General features: G+C 40.3%; 2 protein-coding genes across 3 annotated transcripts; both read right to left on the bottom strand.

Moving 5' to 3' along the window:
• Positions 1-1,192: 1,192 nt before the first annotated feature.
• pdp1 (pyruvate dehydrogenase phosphatase catalytic subunit 1) lies at positions 1,193-8,534 on the bottom strand. Of its 2 annotated transcripts, none has more exons than XM_068570201.1 (9): positions 8,384-8,534; positions 6,077-6,357; positions 5,817-5,984; positions 5,342-5,553; positions 4,993-5,074; positions 4,364-4,458; positions 4,113-4,281; positions 3,806-4,024; positions 1,193-2,760 (listed from the first exon to the last, which is right to left on the bottom strand). In XM_068570201.1, the coding sequence occupies exons 2-9, from the start codon at positions 6,326-6,328 to the stop codon at positions 2,380-2,382; spliced, it is 1,578 nt and encodes a 525-aa protein (XP_068426302.1). In that variant the 5' UTR covers positions 6,329-6,357; positions 8,384-8,534; the 3' UTR covers positions 1,193-2,379. The 2 variants fall into 2 exon arrangements, with proteins under 2 accessions (XP_068426302.1, XP_068426303.1); XM_068570202.1 differs by lacking the exon at positions 8,384-8,534 and adding an exon at positions 8,181-8,327.
• A 986-nt stretch (positions 8,535-9,520) lies between these two features.
• On the bottom strand, positions 9,521-18,171 carry tmem67 (transmembrane protein 67). The gene is made up of 28 exons (XM_068569601.1): positions 17,957-18,171; positions 16,855-16,943; positions 16,634-16,724; positions 16,379-16,478; positions 15,883-15,943; positions 15,700-15,771; positions 15,544-15,606; positions 14,982-15,136; positions 14,760-14,868; positions 14,543-14,629; positions 14,225-14,290; positions 13,880-14,033; positions 13,674-13,794; positions 13,473-13,578; positions 13,237-13,293; positions 13,023-13,121; positions 12,833-12,931; positions 12,452-12,538; positions 12,250-12,349; positions 12,019-12,158; positions 11,771-11,911; positions 11,533-11,613; positions 11,331-11,447; positions 11,119-11,235; positions 10,874-10,981; positions 10,625-10,727; positions 10,384-10,526; positions 9,521-10,301 (listed from the first exon to the last, which is right to left on the bottom strand). Exons 1-28 carry the CDS (start codon positions 18,162-18,164, stop codon positions 10,221-10,223), a joined length of 2,955 nt encoding a protein of 984 aa, XP_068425702.1. The 5' UTR covers positions 18,165-18,171; the 3' UTR covers positions 9,521-10,220.
• Between the last annotated feature and the right edge of the window lie 1,344 nt (positions 18,172-19,515).

Raw genomic sequence — 19,515 nt, 5'->3', positions numbered from 1 at the left:
GAAGGACTGAAAAGATTCCTTCTGCCTTTCTCAAAATCTGCAAAATGTACCACCTTTTAAATAATCATGATAATTAATAAAAGTAAATGAATTCTGTGTGGCGAAACACTGATTTGTCTGCAGCCTCACACATTGTGACCCTAGTGGTGTTGAGCGTGCTCTCGTTGCAATGTTGTGTATCAGAGACAGGCGGTTTACGTGGGAGGATTTTTATTACACGGCCTTAGTCTTTAACCCACGGAAAAGTTGAAGCATGTAAACAAATTCCGTTAAGAAAGTCACTCGGCCTGCTTTCATGAACTTGTCCTGGAAACAACATCCTGGCTGTGACGGAAACAAGTCATCCCACTGACCAAAATGTGACGCTTATTTCCAGTAAACTGACTGGATGTCCCCTGTAAACCAGGCGCACCAGTTGTTCTTGATGCTTACATGTCAACGTTATGACAATCAACAAGAGCTGCTGGCTGGAAGCAAAGTTTCTTCTTTGTGACACAACCGGAAATGTGATGAATAAACAAAAGTATTATTTGCAAATATAGATATTCTCAAGCTGAAGCCTGCATAAGCGTTTGACGTATTTTCCCAGACCTTGTATGTGTCGTAGCTAAAACCTCCCCACACTGTCTGATACTGCAGCCTCATCTAGTGGCAGTTAACCGACTCGTCTTGTGGATCAAACAACTGTCAGTAGTGGAGGAAGTACTCAGATGTGTACCGCTTGTTTAATAAAACAGGTACTACCGAAGGGTAGTGAAGGGTATTACTTCAACCTGTGCAGCGTAAATACATTGTATTCTGTCTGTCTGTAATATTGTTATTGTGGGTTATTTACTGTATTTTATGTAACTTTCTTTTTTCTTTTTTTAACTATGTCTCCTGTGAGCTCTTTACCCGTCTGCTGCTGTAATCCTGCAAATTTCCCCACTGCAGGACTAATAAAGGATTATCTAATCTAATCTAAAAATACTCCATTCCATAATCCCTGCATTGGGAGTTGTAATGGTGTAAAAGCATATATGCATTACCAGGAATATGAAATGTATAACGATAGTGAAGTATTGTCCACCTCTCTGTGCAGAGGTCACAGAAAAAGACGGCCCACCTGCAAACTGAGACGGGCTCACCTTGCAGGTGGTTGGAGGTTAGCGAGACACCGGCGTGTCAATCAAAACACACGAGTACCAAGTGGTGTATTTTCTATGTTTTATTAAACCGTTCCATATAGAAAACTTAACCCACATAAGTTACAATTTATAAATACAGCTGTAGATAAGTTGTGTAACATACTGCAAGAACTGTATAAATAATCTTTAATATTCCAACTGCTTTAAAAAAAATGTACATTCTTCTCTTTTATTTGGGTTTTACACTTGAACACAGCCGTTAGCGTCCAACTGGACGAGAGTGTTTCTGCTTCTTTTTTTTGCTGTCATGAGTAATAAAAACCCAAATTGCAAATGACCTATCAGACAAAAAAATAATACAATGTCAATTTCATTCTTCAAATAGTTCCACTTGAAGGATTTTAGAGGTGTCCAGTTTGTATTTAAATAGATGCATTTTGAGTAATACAATTTTTCTCTCTTCCCTATTATCATCTTGAGACTCCTGAAATGTATCTTGGGGCCACAGTACGGTAATCACTACACTGTCAGTGTTATCGCTCAACTTTAATTTAGTTATTTAATTTAGTAGTTTAGAGTCTGAAATTGTTAACCCAATATGGATGTAAACTCTTTTGAGCTCAAATACACAGCGACATCTAAATACTCAGACTAAAGTGTAAATGCACTAAGTGTAAATGTATGTTTGGATAGTACTAGGAATATATACGATACAATGACATAAACAAAGGAGTAAAAACATACAGATGCAACAGTCCTCAGTCGTAACAGATGCAGCCTAGAAAGATTGATTGTCCCTGGGAAGAGCAGAGAAAGAGAGTTATAACGGCACTGCCCGGTTAGACTCCATTCAAGAGAAGCAGGTCAAGTCAGTGCTGCATCAACCACGGCCTCTTTCTTCGGAAAGACCCTCTTTGGATCATTTCAACCCGGCACCCTCTTTTTTTTGCGAACTCAAAGGAAGATGACTTGTTTGGCACAAAAATCTGTTTGTAACAGCGCCTTTTTAGCCACGCAGAGAATAGATATTGGCATCATAAACAGCATGTTGCATTTGACACTTCAATCCTATAAGGATATTTAACCTTCATGAGGATCTCCACTCGCAGTGCATACAAATATACATTTTTTTTATATAATTAAATTTAAAATAATTAGTATAATATAGCCTGTTTGTCCACAAAGTTTGCCTTTGTGTATATGTACACAGTTACACAAGTGTGTACTCCTCAGTGAAAGGCTTTTGTAAAACTCAGGACTGCCCTTCTGGCCTCGTTGCTCCAATCACATGAGGGTTGAACTGAGAGATTATAATGGTGATGTCATCGCGGTACATGCGAGCCAGCTCCTCGGGTAGCGACAGCATTTTCGACAACCTCTCATGGTCAACCGTGCCAAATTCGTTGTTTCCCACCGAATGACGTATCAGGTGGGTCGCTGAGTTCTGATCTTCAAAAGCCGAAGACACGCGAGCCTTCCTCTCGTCAAGCAGCCCCTGCATCTGTCCCAGGGTGACCTTGTAGCCTCCGACTTTGAGGGGCTGACGCTGGTGCACCCCTGTTAAATACTCCCCGACAATACGAACCACTTCCTGCCTGTGGAGGGTCTCCCAGAGGCCATCAGAGGCAATCACCTGCGGGGAAAGCCGGAAGAGAGTTGGATTTTTAAAAAAAACAAAAAACACACACACACAATTTTTCCATCCGATAAGTTGCTTAAAGAAATGGTCACGTCTGTTTGTTCAGCTTCATTGACAATTTACTAAACACAACCTTTGTCTGCGGAGGTCATAGAGTTATCTTTTCAAAACAAAACAAAAAGTCAGATCTTAACGACATGCAATCATGAGCCTAAAAGCTGAATAATTCCACTCTGTTTTTTTGTAATTTTGTTCAAAAAAAGCAAAGACCACACAAAGAGTGCTAAATGGGTCGAACACCATCATGACGAGCACAATCATCAGCTAAGAGCTCATTTTGGGTCTTTCAAGTTGACTTTTTGCCATCTTGTTTTATGGTTAAACTCTGAATAGGCACAATGGATTAATAAGTGCGATGAGCATTGTTAAGAGTTGTATACTAATAAATGGGATGTCGAGAAAAGAAATATGGTGTAATAAACTGGAAGGTTATAAAGAGTCAGAGGGAGTTAATAATCCAAGCCAACTTGACGCTAATTTCTTTTTTAAAGTTATTGGTGTACAGGGAGCAAAAGCCAATACAATTCAAAAGAAAAAAGGAATTGCTTAGTGTATGGAACGATCCCTATCTGCCATACCAGCAAAATAATCACTGAAAATGTCCTGAAAAAGTAATGGAAAATTATCTGACCCTGAGAATTAACGAGGTATGACTAATAAAAGTTGCAGGTTTATCATTGACAGCTGCCAGGACACTTCATGTTTCCATTCTAAGTGGGAAGGATGTTCATGCCCGGTGGGGAAAACACTCAGCAACTCAGAGAAAACAAGAATGAGATTCATGCAGCTGTACAAATTGATGAAAGTTGATGTATTGCGACATTGCAACTTCTAGACTTTTGAAATTTGTTAAAAAAAAAAAGTTGATGCAAAATTGTCACTCAGTCTCATTTGCAAAGTTCAAATGTCCTTTTGAAAATTGTGTCATGCATCACTGTGTCATTGGAAACAAATACAGAGAGGATTCGTCTTCTCTCACTATGAAGCGATCCTGCGGCCGCAGCTTGTGGTACGTGATCTCAGGCTCGGCGGTCAGGTAGGGGGGTGTGTGGTAGTTTGGAGGGATGAACTTGGTGTGCTCGTTTTCATGGAGCTGATCCGGTCCAGACTCCAACACACCCTTCTGCAGTTCAATACTCCACTTGAACTTCACGTCCCCAAATGCACGTAACGGCATGAGGAGGCCGAGCAAACGGTCCTGATGAAGAAGATGACGGAAAGCGGGTAATAGGTTTTAATAAATGCTGCAATAACAACCACACTGTGCAGATTAGTGGGTGCATTACCTGTCGTATAACCGTCTTTTTCTCTGATGGAGGGTGTTCGCCTCGTATCCGAGCCACCTCCTCCTCATTTTGGGCGCTGTGGTCATTAGAGAGTGTGTGAGCGCTGAATGAACCATCCTCTTCCTGCACACCCAACACTGCCCGAGCGTCTCCTGAATTGGCTATATACCTTTAGGAACAGAATGACAAAGAAACAAGTCTGAGACATTTCAGTTTAGTTCAAATGTGTGCATGTTTTTGATCCTCCTTACAGGTCTGATCCATCAATGTGAGCCACGCAGGCTGTAGCTCCAGAAAAGGCCACTCTTAGGACCCAGTAATGCAGGAAAGCATTCGGGTCTCCAACCTGCATGGCAGAATAACACTGTGAGTCTACAGACAGGATATGGTACGTGGGTTAAATTACATGAAGAGGGTATGAAACCTGAGCTCGTTAATCCATAAAACTTTAAATTTGGATGCTCTCAGTTTTTGGCACTGGTGCCATGTGGCAAAGGTGATATTGGATACGTATCTTGGCGTGTGAGACAGCACTCGTAACAAATTTAATGACTTTAATTTGACTGAGACATGAATATCAATGACCGGGAGTCAGTTACAAAATTGGCAGCATCTGTTTAAAACGTTATCTTGAATTTGGGCTTGATCACCTAGTGATTTAACTATGAAGGTTATAGCACATGTAGACAAACTGCATGCAAAGAAATAGTGTGCAACATGTGTAATACTTAATGTTACATTGTTATTCGAAGAAAATCCCAGAATGAGGCCTTAAATCTACAAACATGTAAAAACACCTGCTTTGAGATTTTCTCGTACAAGATGCTTTTTTGAAGAACCAGCAGCCCTGTTTCATTTTAAGACAGCACACAGCTCTTACCTGAGCCTCCAGAGAAATGTCATTGTCCAGCCTCTTGAAGGCATTCAGCAATGCCTCGCGGGTGTCTGGAATTTCACCTGGGCTGAAAACAGAGAAAAAGAGCAATATGATTAAAACATAAAGAGGAAGCCAGCGTTCAAGAACAGAGACAAAAGACAAATGCACCATCGGCAAAACAACAGATGGGTCAGTGTTCGTGTGGGCGTGTTGCTACAGAGTCAGTGCCTTAAGTGACGCTACCATTGCTGTGATTACAGTCTTCTCACTGAAGTTGATGAAGAAACCTGCATTTTGGCCACAGTGCTGTTGTCTTGGCTTTGTGTATCCTCTTGCGTTCCCCGGTCCTCACCTGGTGAGATCTATCAACTCCTGCCAGTAGGTCCTGAGGCTGTTGAAGTAGAGAGTCTGAGCCTCCCGGCTGAAGTAATCGTTGGGGTGTTTGTGCCACTGCAGGATGGGACTGAGGGCCCTGCCGGCCTCCACAGCTGCCTCCAGCTCACACAGTGTGTTGTGGGGCAGCAGAGACACTGCTATGTAGTAAAACAACCTCTCACTCAGCGCCTAGCAGAAATGAGGAGAGTTGGAAAAAGAACATAAATGCAACAGGGTATGCAGAAATGACTAGGGTAAATAAACTAAATAAATATATAAATGCTGAACAAAATAACATACTCTTTCTATCAAAATTTGTCAATATGAAATAACTTTTCTGCTCATTGCGAGTAGTGATTAGATATTAGAACAGGGAGTCACTGGATAGGATACTAAAACCGTATATTTAACACTAGATTATAAGTAGACCGTGAAAACAGAGTCATCTTTACCTGTGCACAGGCACAGCCAGCATGGCCATCAAACACACCCAGCAACATTCCTCGCGTCTGCAGGCACGTGGCCGCACTTCGCCGGTCTTCTATGGGAGCGTTGGCCGGCAGCTGATTACTCTCAAAACCCATCACCGACGACACATTCTTCCCATCAAACTCTGGCACCTGGAACAACCACATTTAAAAAGGGTCGGATGATAATTTAAATGTAGAGATGGCCAGATGGGTTTTCTGTTTGCCTGAATGACCCCACGAACCTTAAAGCTGTACTCGTTGGCTTTCAGAATAGAGTTGACCTGCGGGGGAGAGAGGATGTAGCTGCGGAGCACTTTGGTTGTCTGGTAACTCCGTGAGTGCTGGTGGCTCTGCCATGTATGAGAGGGCCCTCTGGAAGCAGGTCGGTGAGTGATGGGTCCCAAATGGGCCTGGTGTTGTTGGCATGGTAACAGACTGGAGGCTAAGACCTGAGCCCGGGGTAAACCCCTGAGCAGCTGAGATGAGACCGGCATGGCTGAAAGTGCACTGCAGGCACACAAACCTATTGAAGAGGCACATAGAGAGCTCATAAAGCAACAGTTGAAAGAGACTTTCGTTAAAGACAGAAGAGCCTCTCTTTGCACCTTTAAGCATTGTGTAAAGGGAAACTATAGCACATGTTCTATGGTTCAGAAGTTCAGACAGGTATAGTAGCAGACATACATTAGTATTTCCAAATCACCCAATAAAAAGGTGAGGATTTGGTGTCTAAACAACTCGCCACACTTTTTAAAATTCAAACAAGAACATTTAAATAGATATTAATATTTCATCCATGCACAAGGGTACCAGGTTATTGGGTACACCAAGCTAAATGTCTACTACAACAGTCTGAAATAGATCCTATACCTCAATGAAGGTTGTTATAATCAGTTTTAGTTAATACCGTTTTAGACAGGTTCAACATTATGGTCCTTGTGAATTGCATTGCTTTATTCTAACAGGTGTTTCTGTTATTTTGTCTACCCCATCTATACCAATGAGAGTAAGCCAAATATAACTGTTGGAAGAAAAAAAATATTCATGCTTAATCATTTACTAATTCACTGTTATATTCAGACTTCTCATCTTACGGTCTCTGTTTAATCTTACACACAAATTTAGCATGTCTCCTGATAGCGGTGAGACTGGGGAATCTGTATGTTCCTTCCTTGAAAGAACGTGCAGTTCCTTTGTTATCATATGACCCTTTCTTACAAACCGCTCTATGGGACGAGGGGAAAGGTTCCCGATTAGGCTGAAGACGTCATGAGGGTTTCTGTGAGTGGGCCATGATGTGTATTTAAGAGGTGGTTCTTTGAGAGATCTTTGAGCAGTCTTGGATATGCAATTTCTCTATCACGATGTACTTCTGACTCTGCTCCTTCCTTGCAACGAATAAATGTTCCTGTTTTAATGATTTTACTCCGAGGGGTCGAGTGAATTTTTCTAACAATAACTCAACAGCACCACAAAACTTATCCTCCAAAATGACAACACCAATGCTTCTACACCTCTTGGTTAACGTTTAAAGGTTGGATATTGAGTGTTGTTAAGACTTTACCTTTACTTTACTTTTAGCTCTGTGTATCTGAGACAACCGAGGCCACTTCTACAAAGAAACGAAATGCATCTGGCAAATTTCTTCCAATAAATCATATATTTTTGTATGCTCACCCCAATGGGACATGACTGTGAACTCACTGTGGTCCTATTATTGTAACTTTGTGGAGGTGGCATAGCCTCATACAGATATATTATAGATCGAGCATCATCGTGCAGCAGTACAGCAGCTGACTTGATTTCCAAGTTTCAACACTGCTCACATACCAGAGGTCTCTCTGACATGAGTATTAGGACACAGCAGCACTGACTTGAGCTGCAACTCTGCTCTCCAACTTTAGATCTGCAGGGCTGCAAATAGCTTTCGCAACAACCTCAGCCCTGACATTTAGATCTTGAAAAATGTTGTCTGGTCATCGTGACCTACTGAACCTATTCCAGGTTGCGACACGTTATCTAATATTCTGCTCTCGTTGTGTAATCTAAATCTGCAGCTAATTTGAGTTGGCCAGGTTGTGAGGAGAGATGCAACAGCACAGTTAGTGGCCCCGTTATGTTTGGGGTACAAACGCAGACCGTGTGTGCGTCAAAAGGACCGGGGAGGGCCCGTCCAGCTGAGCTCTGCAACACAGTTTACATAACTAGGTTCCCGTAGCTCGTAGCAGAGCAGATGTACTAACCCGTAAGATAACGTCAAAGCTGGTGGCCGAACTTGCTCTTCAAAACACCAGAGCAGAAGCTCCTAAACTGTTGCCTGGTAAAGACGTTAAAATAAGAGGTTACCGTCGGCTCTCCAATGGACACGAAGACCGTCAGTCAGCCAGGGAGAGCGGCATGCTAACGGCAGCTAGAGGCGTCTGGGTTACAACCACCCGGCTGCTGTCAAACTGGATAAAGTCATCTTCAACAAGACGAGAAAGGCCAAGCCGGAAGCCCTCTGGTCGTTAGCTGTCAAACTGTAAGGGGAGAGCAAAATCCAGACTCACCTTAACAGAAGTTGTTGAAGTTCATGACTTCACACCGAGCGGCCCCTCCGTTCTGTGTCGCTCAGTGAAGTGAACGCTGATTGGCTTAGCGCTGACAGTCTGTATGACGTCACGTCAAGCCCTCAAGCGCACCAAAATAAAAAGCCTTTTGAATGCTCTTTAAATTTATTTGCGTTGTTTTACTCATCCGTTCTGTTTGTGCTGATATTATTCCCCTAATTGTTTTTTTTTGCACATCAAGAAAGGTGACCTGACATGAAATAAATTAAATCTACTGTTTCTGGTCCGTGTTCGGACGTGTTCCTGGTTCGTTTGTTTTATACCTTAGTTTTTTTTTTTTTTCGTTTTCGGTTTGAAACAAAAAAAACAAAAACCGGAATAGCCCAGCGTTTTTTCTTATTTTCCAAGAAATCCTTCTTTTGTTATATTCTTTGGAGGAGAGACGCAAAGCAGGGCAGGTGACCGGAAATACAAGTCTGTCAAAATAAAAGCCAAGGGATTAGAAGGATTGTTGGCAACACATTTTTATTTACAGGCTATGATGCAAAGACATATTAAGGTAACATGAGAAGAAAATAAATTAATCAATATAAATAAATAAGCGTAGGCTGATGGGAGCATGTTAGCAACATTAGTTGATGACAGGCAGTTTAATATTCATGTATCCAAGTACACCACAATAATCAACTTTCAATTAATCAAACACAGTTTGTAATGTAGTTTATAAATAATAATAATAAATAAAGTCATGCAGGGTTGTTGCTGCTCATATTCATTTTCTCATCTTATTGTGCTGTTTCTTGAGGGACCACAGAGCAGAGCCAGCATAAGGAACCGCAGAGTTCCCCTTCTACCAGTAGATAGCACTATAAGTGTAATAAACTCTACATTTAGTTATATTAGCTTGTGTCTTTGATAATTATCTAGGTTATGTATTTAATGTGTATGTATTTAATAATGCAGTTTATTTTCTTTGATTTGATTTTTATTGTTAATGGTTAGACACCTTCATCTGCACTACTTGCACTTCCACCTTTCTGTACTAATATCCCAAATTCATTGTTCTTATGTTCATATATATTATTCCACATATATTTATATTGTACATACGAGTTAAAAAATAATGTTGACGCTTAGTTTCTGTGTTTTCTATTATATTATATTTATCTTTTTATTTATGTTCATATGTATGACAAGAGCAATGTGTAACCAGAGTGGAATTCTATGTATGTGTACACACACATGGCCAATAAAGAAATAAAAATGACTAGCAGTCGCCCCTCGGTCTGGGGTTCCACGCAGGATCTTGCCTCGTGGGGGATCGAGGATCATGAGAAGGGAAAAGGGAGCAACTACAATAAACATCTGACCTTTGTGCTGCCAGCAACGGTTTCTCTATCAAGTATTGAGTACAGTTTAGCGAGGTAATCAAATAATTATTTAAAAACAAGGAATGTCTGTTTTCTGGCTAATCCATAAAACATAAGTAGATATATAAAAATCATATAAAATCCAATCTAAATTTCATTTACATGGAGATTTGTCTTTGTACAATCGTATTGATTTCATGATTGTCTTAATACATCTGGAGAAGAAATTACATTTTATTAAAATGACCTCAAAATAAAACTCAAAACAAGACTTCAAAATCAAAACATTTTAATCTATAAAAACATTGAAATCTTTACAAAAAAAATATTTACAGAACTGTATAAACAGTAGCAAAAATACTGCATATGCAAAGAAAAGTACAAAAAAGAGCTGCACAAGCTGTAAACATCTTTGATAGGAATGCCACTAAACAACACTGACACCACCAATTACCTAGCAGGAAATTTTATATCAGAAATCTCTCATCCACCAGAGTCTTGCTGACAAGGTTCTTCCTTCCCAGAGAGTTACGAATCAAGCGAAATATCTGTTATGAAAAAAATGGTGTTTAAAACATGTTCCGTTTAGCACAGGGAAGGCAACATAAGGTATATACATTAAGTACTTACCATTTGCTGTACGCATGTAAGCACAGCTGCAAGTACAAAGCTCTCAGATCCAAGGTCGACAACACAAAAGAACAACGTGTCAAAGATCAGCAGTGTGGCCTCATTTCCATAAAACAGCACATTACTGAAGGAGTGGGCCTCATCTGCAGTGGGAAAAGCAAACAGACATTATATAAATGTCATATAAATACACTTTTTGTATATATGCAAACAGGAATGCACTGGGCCAAGAGGTTATTACCATTGTAAAATAGGCTTTTTTCACTTGGTTCAAGGAACTCCATCCCTATGATCTTCTCAAACATCAACTTGTCCTTCACGATATAGTCCATGTCAGGATGCGCCTGAGGTAAATAGCACAACGTTAGATACAGAATAAACTCAGCCTACAGAGATAGTCAATGGAAAGAACACATATACTTTACAATCTAACAACAATCAAAGGGTTCAATGTGCTTGTGTGTGTCTATACATGTGTATTTGTACAAACATGGTCTATAATGGATCCCAGGAAGTGGTTCATGGTCCGGTAGCCTCTGGCTCTCTGCTCAAACTGGTTAACCGAGCCTCCGTCTATCAGCCGGGATGGTCCGTGCCTCTGAAGCCCAGGAGATAAGCAACCATTTAAATTGAAAAAACGTGAAGTACATTTGAAAAATGTGAAGTACATTTTCTCTTTGATTAACAGGTTATAGCTCAATCAATAATCAATAATACAACAGAGAAAGCACAGACCTGCTCGATCTGCTCCCGTATCCTGTCATAGTGCGACCGCAGGCGGGTGGTGAGAGACACCTGAAAGGTCTGGATCTCTGTGTTTGGAAGTAGACCTCTCTGACCACACAGGGACTCCTTTAAGATAAAGATAAGAGATACAACTTAAAGTCCACAATGTCGTGAATTTGCTACAAGAGTTAACACAACATGTAGTCTGTTGGTGTACGTACCGATTCTCTGTTCAGGTTGTTGTTCATTTCCTCCATGTTAGTATCCGCATGTCCATGCACTGAACGTCCGTGAATGTAGTAGCCAAAGCAACGGTGAGATAACAGCAGCACAGAAATCTTTACAGAAAATTAGAAAAGTACACTTCTGTAAAATAAAAGTTACATGTTTAAAATACCTGCTAATATGCACATTGCTACTTACATTACTGATGGAGCAAAGATCTACAAACTGACGGATTTTGTCCTCCACAAAGTGCTCATGAAACACAGTGAAGAAAATCATCTGTAGAGTCAAGTGAGTGATTATCTTTTAAAAGAGGAGCACTCCACATTCATACTGTATAGAGTATGTATCTCATTTCTTAAGAAAGACAGGAATAGGTGAGAAATCAAAGAGGCGTGACCTAAGGTGGAGATAAGAATGACTGACATCAGCTTACCTGTAAAAGTCCGATGCAGAGCCATAGCGTGGCTGCTAGACCGTAGCGCAGCATTAAGCTGTAAGAGGGTGTGTATGCCTGCGGGGAGCGCTGTAAAGTTGGCCAGGGGTCCCTCAGGGCCAGGTTAGAGAAACCCAGCACCTGAAAAATACGGGCGACATGTCAGCTATGAGGAAAAGAGAGATAGAAAAAGCTGTAAAACCAATAATATAAATAAACAGCACTGTGCATGTGTGGGTTAGATGTACTTCAAGAAAGAAGAGCACAGCCATGATCTGAAAAGTTGGGCTGATCTTGCGGATGGTCTGGATCTGATTCCATTCATTGGCCACAAAGTAGGTTCTCCAGATGCTGACCGGAGCAGGGTCACGTTTCAGATCATCACCAGCTGAGCCAATATGGTGAATGGGATAAAAAAGAACTTGGATAATTTGTTCTTGTGAAAACAAAATACAAGCTCCAGATAAATATATTTGTACCTTGCACAGTTCTGCTAGTTTTGCTTCGGGGCCTCTCCCAGTCTATAAAGAATACATCAGTTGACACCTGAAGGATCACCTTATGCAGAAACTGGACAGCCTGGATACAAATACACAAAACAATACCGGTTCAAAATTTACAATAGAAGCACCCAATATAGCTTTACAATACTGCTCTTTTTAGTTATTGTATGTGTCTAACCTTGAGAGCGAAGGCACAACCAATGTACGTCACAAACTGCTCCTCCTGATCAGGTAGTGGCAACAGCACAGATACAAACTGTTGGGCCTAAACAGACGCATACACAAATTAATCACAGGACACAGCCAATAATAATAATCACAACTAAATCTATGCATGAAAAAAATGTTCAGGCAAAGAACATAAAGGAGGAAAGCGACTTGCCTTTAATGTCTAAAGAGTGCAAAGAGGAAAAAAAAGAGTTATAAGTCCGAGACAAGAGAAACACTATTTGTGTTTGGAAAAGAAATACAATTTAAATAAAAGGAAAGGAAAAGAAAAAAAAGGTACAGACATGAGTAACAGATGCAAACATTAAAGTCCCAAAGTAATCGGACAAACCTTATAAAAGATGAGCCAGTAAAGTCCAGTTCCCACAGTGACGGCGAAGAAAACATTGGCCAGATCTCCGGCATAAAACAACAAAAACTTCAGCATCGTCTGAGGCAGAAAAGGAGGGAGGGACTTGCATTACTGCCAAGCTTTACACCTACATAAGGATTGACGTTATGACATGTTCAAGATGCCATACCTTCGCATCAATGAGCTGCGAGGCAATCCTCCTCTTCCAGCTGATTGTCTTCAGCAGAGAGTAGAGGACGGCCACACCACCCATCACACCTAGAGCCGTCTGTGCACACAAACATATCAGAGCCACAGGGGATACTGTATCACACAAGAACTTGGCCTTTGTCCATCATATTACACCATTTAACAATAAATGTTTCAATAATATTTCTACTCACATCTGTTTTCATGCGAGCCTCATTCTGATCCATTTCATACTCCACAGCAAACGTTGTCTAAAAACAGATGAATGAATTCAATACAAACCAAAAGCTTGTTTGAGATAAACAAAGAAAACCACTTACTAGCCATTATTCTCTTACTAACTATCCTAGGATCAAAAACAGTCTTACTTCAGCTTAGTTTTTGGATAGAAAACGTTAGTGTATGCCAGTGTATGTGTATGCCAACTCACAGTTACAGTTTGTGTATTGATATCTGTGACGGCAACGTCCGTGTAGGTCACAGTCAATAAAGGAGGAAATATCTGTCCTTCTTGAGTTCGTGGAACAAGCTGGAACCTACCACACGCATTTGATTCAAAACATCACCACGTCAGAAGGCAGTAACAACTTTCTTTCTTGTTATCATGGAGGTGTGCACATTGGAAACCCACCTTATTTTGACACTGGAAGCTACACGGATGACTTTGGGCAGGGAGCTCAGGCTTTTCTCTCTTCCACTCAGCGTGTCAACAACAAACATACGTCGAGAAAGGTACCAGTTCTTCATGTTCTCTGTACGAGGACAAAATATATATTAAAAGACAATGTGCGCACATCCACACACACCACACACAGACAATAATGATTAACATTTCACCTTGGTTGATGAACCGGCCATTGTATTGCTGGTTATAGACCAGTGTAGGCAGTGGGAGAAGTTTTCTGTTTTCTGATCCACCAAGATCCATAAACAGATCATAGAACAATGGCTCGGAATGAGTACCCAACAGTTCTGCTACTGAGAGATCACACTATACACACACACACACACACACACACGCACACGCACACGCACACGCACACGCACACGCACGCACACACGCACACACACACACACAGACACACACACACACACAGACACAGTCACAGCTTATATTACAACTTGGCATTGCAATGGCGTTTGTGCGCAATCTCTGAGCTCGATGAAAGAAGAAACACTCACACTTTCTTCGAAAGCGGTTCCAAAGCTGAAGGCTGCAGCCTGTTTGGTGGTGGTTTCTGGACAAAGCTAAAATAGTGAAGAGAGGTGAAGTAAGTATGTATTAACCATCCTTCCATCTTTTGTATATTTGGTGTGAACCACAAGACAATAATTTATGGTAACTACTGATAACTTTGTGTTTTTAAAACGCACAAGAGTGGATGCATACTAGCCAAGACTGACTTGGCCCTACCACCTATCTATCAGGGGAAATCAAGCCATCCTTCACATTTTATAACAAGGTACAATGCGTTTGTGTATTCTCATCAGTGTTCTTACCTGGAGATTATCTCTTCCTATTGGTTCCCATCTGAGGAACTCTCCTCTGACATTATAGACAGCAGCCAGCAGATTAATGTCAGTGTTCTGTCAGACAACAATATTGTTTGTCAAATTACAATAATACAAATGTATTGGTAACATTTCAGGTTTGCTGCACAATTTGTAGAATCATGAAACAATGATTTTATTGTGATAACTGGGGGTTATCACTTACCTTGTTTCTTCCTCTAAAACTGAACCCAATAGGAACAGGATCGGTCTGAAGCACTCGACTGGCCAGACCTGGTTCGTCCCCATAGTAAAGCCATGGCAGATTAACTCTCCTGGAGACAGGGAAAGCAAATTACAGTTTAAGGGAAGGAAATCTTGCGAGTTCCATTACTAATTTGAAACGCTAGAACAATACATACATATATGCCGTGATAGCATTAATTACCAGTAGGAAATGTCTTGAGTTGAACTCAAAGCAGCTTTAGATCTGAAGATGGTGTTAAAGAGGCCACAGGCATCGGTGGAGATGCCACTGAAAGAGTGCATGTTCATTACACACATGTTCCCAAGAGCCTGACACGCAGTCAGGTTGGAGAAGACCTGTAACCACACAACTTGTTCATGCACAGGAGCTAAAACACACACACAAAATGAAATAAACATTATGTCCTCATATGACTAAACTGTCATTAGGAGCTACAAGTACAGCACGTTACATTTGTTTTCAAAGTCGTTTGAACAAGTAGAAAACAAATTTTGGAAACATACATTACATGTGCATATATATTTGATAACATTTCTGCTAGAATTAGGGTAAATGATTTGATGGTTACATGTTTACGATTTGTCATCAACACAGCTATCGCCACTACAACTATGACAATAAAACCACAACACAACATCATAAAATCCCCAAATCATCTTGTGTCACAGCAAGCATAAAACTGGCTTCTTGTGATGAAGAGATTATTTTGAAATGTGAAACATGAAATAAGACGTGAAATTACAAGGCAGGCTGCTGACGAGGAATACAGGTTTTTGAAGAACCAGGCAGACTGGATACTGAACTTCTGCAAGGAGAACAAAGCAGAAAACACAAAATCGGAATTCGTCAAAATAAACAAAAATTAAGTAAGCAAGTGATAGAGGAAAAGGAGACCCACCAACTGAGCATAGTTGACAAAGGGATTCACATTGGTGGAGAGGCTGCCAGGAGGAAAACATAATCCTCCTGCCTGGAAAATCACATGCAAAAACATCAATGTTACACGTGTTGTATGAGTCTCTAACTGAATGATGTGTGTATGGCGTGTATGAAGGAGGCTATAAGGGTCAGCAGAACTCACCAGGACATTAGGAGGGTTACACACACAGCTGTTCATGAAGAAAGCCTGACATCTCTCACACCTGAAAAACAATTTTGGAGATCGTTCCATCACTTACATACTGTACACACTCTGATAGTACTTCACTAACGACGTTAAGAGCGAGTAAGCGAGTGTTATATTTTAATTGTATTCTATGTCTATGTCTAAAAATCCTAACGATCAAACTATGAGGTGAGATAAAAAAAAAGCCAAATTGGTGAGTATTATTATTTACTCCGGGATCACTGGGATAATAGCTGGAGGAATGACCACCGTGTTAGGTGTAGAACCTGTTCCAAGTTCTATAATGCAACCTGATGGCGTTGATGGTGTTGACCCTTCCTGCCTGTTAAATACCTTTACAATTCCATAGGCATGATTGTGCTGTGCTCTACTGAACTTACTCTAAAGTGTAAATATAATTAATTTACAGGTATATAATATAATTAATATACAATTTGGTATTGATACGTACCGGTCTCCACTTGGGTTTGGGACAGACAAACCAGGGGAGTTTCCATTACACATTTCACAACTGGCTTCATCCAAAAGGTTTCCATTGACATCTCTTTCCACTAAAACAAAACAGTCAATATTCAGCTATTTATACATAAAATACACAATAAACTACCCTAATGCCTCGTGTTACATTTTCAATAGGCATATCCAACTGCTATTTACCAGAAACATCATTTCAATTCATAAACTTGTCCTGTAATTGGTGACTCACCCAGGATATTGCCTGGTGGGCACTGGCACCTCCCCTCATCATTGACACTCCCTGGACAGCGAATACACCCAAACCCATCTTTAATTACTGCCTGTAATGAGAGACAGCTTGTCAAAAAGAATCATAAATACAAATGGTATGAGAAACCGTGTAAGGAATGTGACTCCACTATTATGTGAGATAAACAGCAAATAAGGACATTATATGTGAATTGCACATACAGGTTTGTCAGTGGGACATTGCTGACAAGTAATGGATGCCTTGTCAGTGGTGAGAGTTTGGTACCCGGTCTTGCAGCTGCAGCTCAGTCCTGCAAAAAGCCAGTGAAATGTTAAAAGGATGGTGTGCAGTGTACAGTTTTGGAGATATTAGTTATGTTATAGTCTATGTTTTTGTTAAACTTCGTTTCCTCTCTTAATTTGAAAGTCCTCTCCTCTTGTCATCTTATCTTGCTTCATTTCCTGCCTTTGTTTGTTTTCCGATTGTGTGATTAACTGTGTTTCAAAAACAGAATAGCATGCTGACTTTCATACAGAAAAATGCAACTACATGTAATTGAACATCTTTGTGGCATACTAAATAGTATGAATAATGGATTGCATAGATTGTCTGCCTCGCCCTAATTAGTTCCATCTGTTGCTCGTTAGCCCTAATGTCACCTGTCCCTCATTATCCCCCTCTTTTCCCTGTGCATTTAGTCTCTTTGCTCTTCTTGGCTTTTATCAGTTCTTCTTTGTTGCAACATGAAGTTTTGTTCACTTGAAATCTCTTCCTCCATGCTTTAAGGACTCTCAGCCAATACGCTTTGTCAATAAAAGTATCTTGATTGTTTCAGCCTGTATTTGAGTCTGCATTTGGGTCCTTCCTGCCTGTACTGCTTCAGCTATGCCAGGATGCATGTTTCTTCTTAATGGTAACAAAATAATACTTATAAAAAACAAAAGGTGTTTCATTGCCACAAGGCTATGAAGGAAAGTAAGGTTACTGTCAACATCTAGTAATGTTGGTAATCAACATTCCTGATAACTAGCTGCTATAATTCACTCCAAAGAGTAAATTTCACAAAGTAATCCCAGATTTTTTAAAAACCTGTTTTTAAATTTTCATATCTTAGCTAAACCTGACGCTGAGGTCTAGGTTATTACAAGCTAAACGAGGGTCTACTACTAGCTAACACTAACCCTGGGTGGGTGTGTGGGGGTGGGGGGGTCTACTCCTAGCTAACAGCTATCCGGCTCGTTGTGGAGGCTGATCACACATCTGCTGTAATATCCTCATCGGTAAATCCGTTCATTGTGATGTGGTGTGAAGATGGTAGCCGACCTGTTGAGCTCCGTCGTTGATTTGAGCCGCACTTCACACACGAAAGACTCGAGATATCGAAAAATTCTTCCACGCTACAATCTGAAGGAGCCTTAAATGGAATGACATACTGCTGGCAATTAAGTAGATCAATATATACTAACAGAAATACAATTACAGGGACTTTGTGTCTGTTAACGACAGACGGGAGCGTCCTCCTTGTCGCCATGGTAAACAACGAGCCTCCGGTTTTACCCACAATCCAATTCACCCAGCGTGATGACGTCGCGAGCAAATGAAGGCGTGCGTCTCGACTGTCGCTCGGTGTGAACTATATTCAGGAATCACTGCGGTCAAGTGAGCCTTTTAAATTGAAATTACAACGCAGCCTTGTTCATAATAACCTCTGCTATGCACATGTTTATGGCCTCGAGATTTTACTGTCACTTCAAAGTCAGCTTCAATGACATAATGATATTCATAATGTCACAATTGCCAATGTTCAAACGGCTATAAAAGCAGATCCTCACATTTGTAAAGTAAAATTACAACGCAGTCTTGTTCAGGATGACCTCTGCCATGCACATGCTTATGGCCATGAGATTTTACTGTACAGTTTTGGAGAAAGGTGACTTCAAATTCAGCTTACATGTAATAATTATGTTCATAACTTCACAATTTCCAATATTCAAACAGCTGTAAAAACAGATCCTTAAACTTGTAAAGTTAAATTACTACGCATTACAAGGATCTGCGTTGTAATTTTACTTTACAAATGTAATGATCTGTTTTCATAGCAGTTTAAATACTGGAAATTGTAACATTATGAATATCATTTTGTCATTGAAGCTCCAATTTTCTCCAAAACTGTACAGTGAAATTTCAAGGCCATACACGTGGACAAAGCAGGGATCCGTCTGAACAAGACTGCGTTGTACTTTTAATTTACAAGTTTAAGGATATTTGAATATGAATATCATCATTTCCTTTGAGCTTTTGAGCTTGGCTTCTATGGCTTCGCCAGAGGTGCATTCAGAATTGCAATTGAGGCTCGGTGGATGTGGGCTCACTTGACCACAGTTCAGAATCAGAACCATTTATCGCCAAGTATGTTTACACATACAATGAATTTGTCCTGGCAGGAGATGCATAACATTTAACAATAGGTATGCAAATTAAATGATCTATTCTGGACACACTGTATGTGTTTCAAAACTGGAAAAGCACTTTCAAGACACAATGGAAATATTTTTTTGTGTTATGTCAGGAATACAATATAATCACAATAAATCAGCCTTATTAGACACAAAGCCAAATTGTTTTCAACAATTATATAAAATAAGATAATCCTTTATTATCCTTTATATTATGAATCTATATTCATAATTTTGACTATGAAATTTGAGCGCTTAGGGGAGTAAGGGAAGAGAAATATAAGGTGCGAACTGATAGTGTCTGTCAAAATGCATCACTTTTTGATTCAAAGTTAGGGCAAAAGTATATTCACATTTATATCCAAAACCATAAAGGTTGACTTAACAGGATACATGGCCATTGGTAAATAATTTATTTGGGGTCAA

Source organism: Clinocottus analis, unplaced genomic scaffold (genome assembly GCF_023055335.1).
Source record: "Clinocottus analis isolate CAN_PGR_092001 unplaced genomic scaffold, fCliAna1.0.p SCAF_9, whole genome shotgun sequence".
In the NCBI taxonomy this organism is placed as follows: domain Eukaryota; kingdom Metazoa; phylum Chordata; class Actinopteri; order Perciformes; family Cottidae; genus Clinocottus; species Clinocottus analis.
The sequence above is the reverse complement of the archived record's forward strand: the minus strand, read 5'-3'. Positions and strand labels throughout refer to the sequence as shown.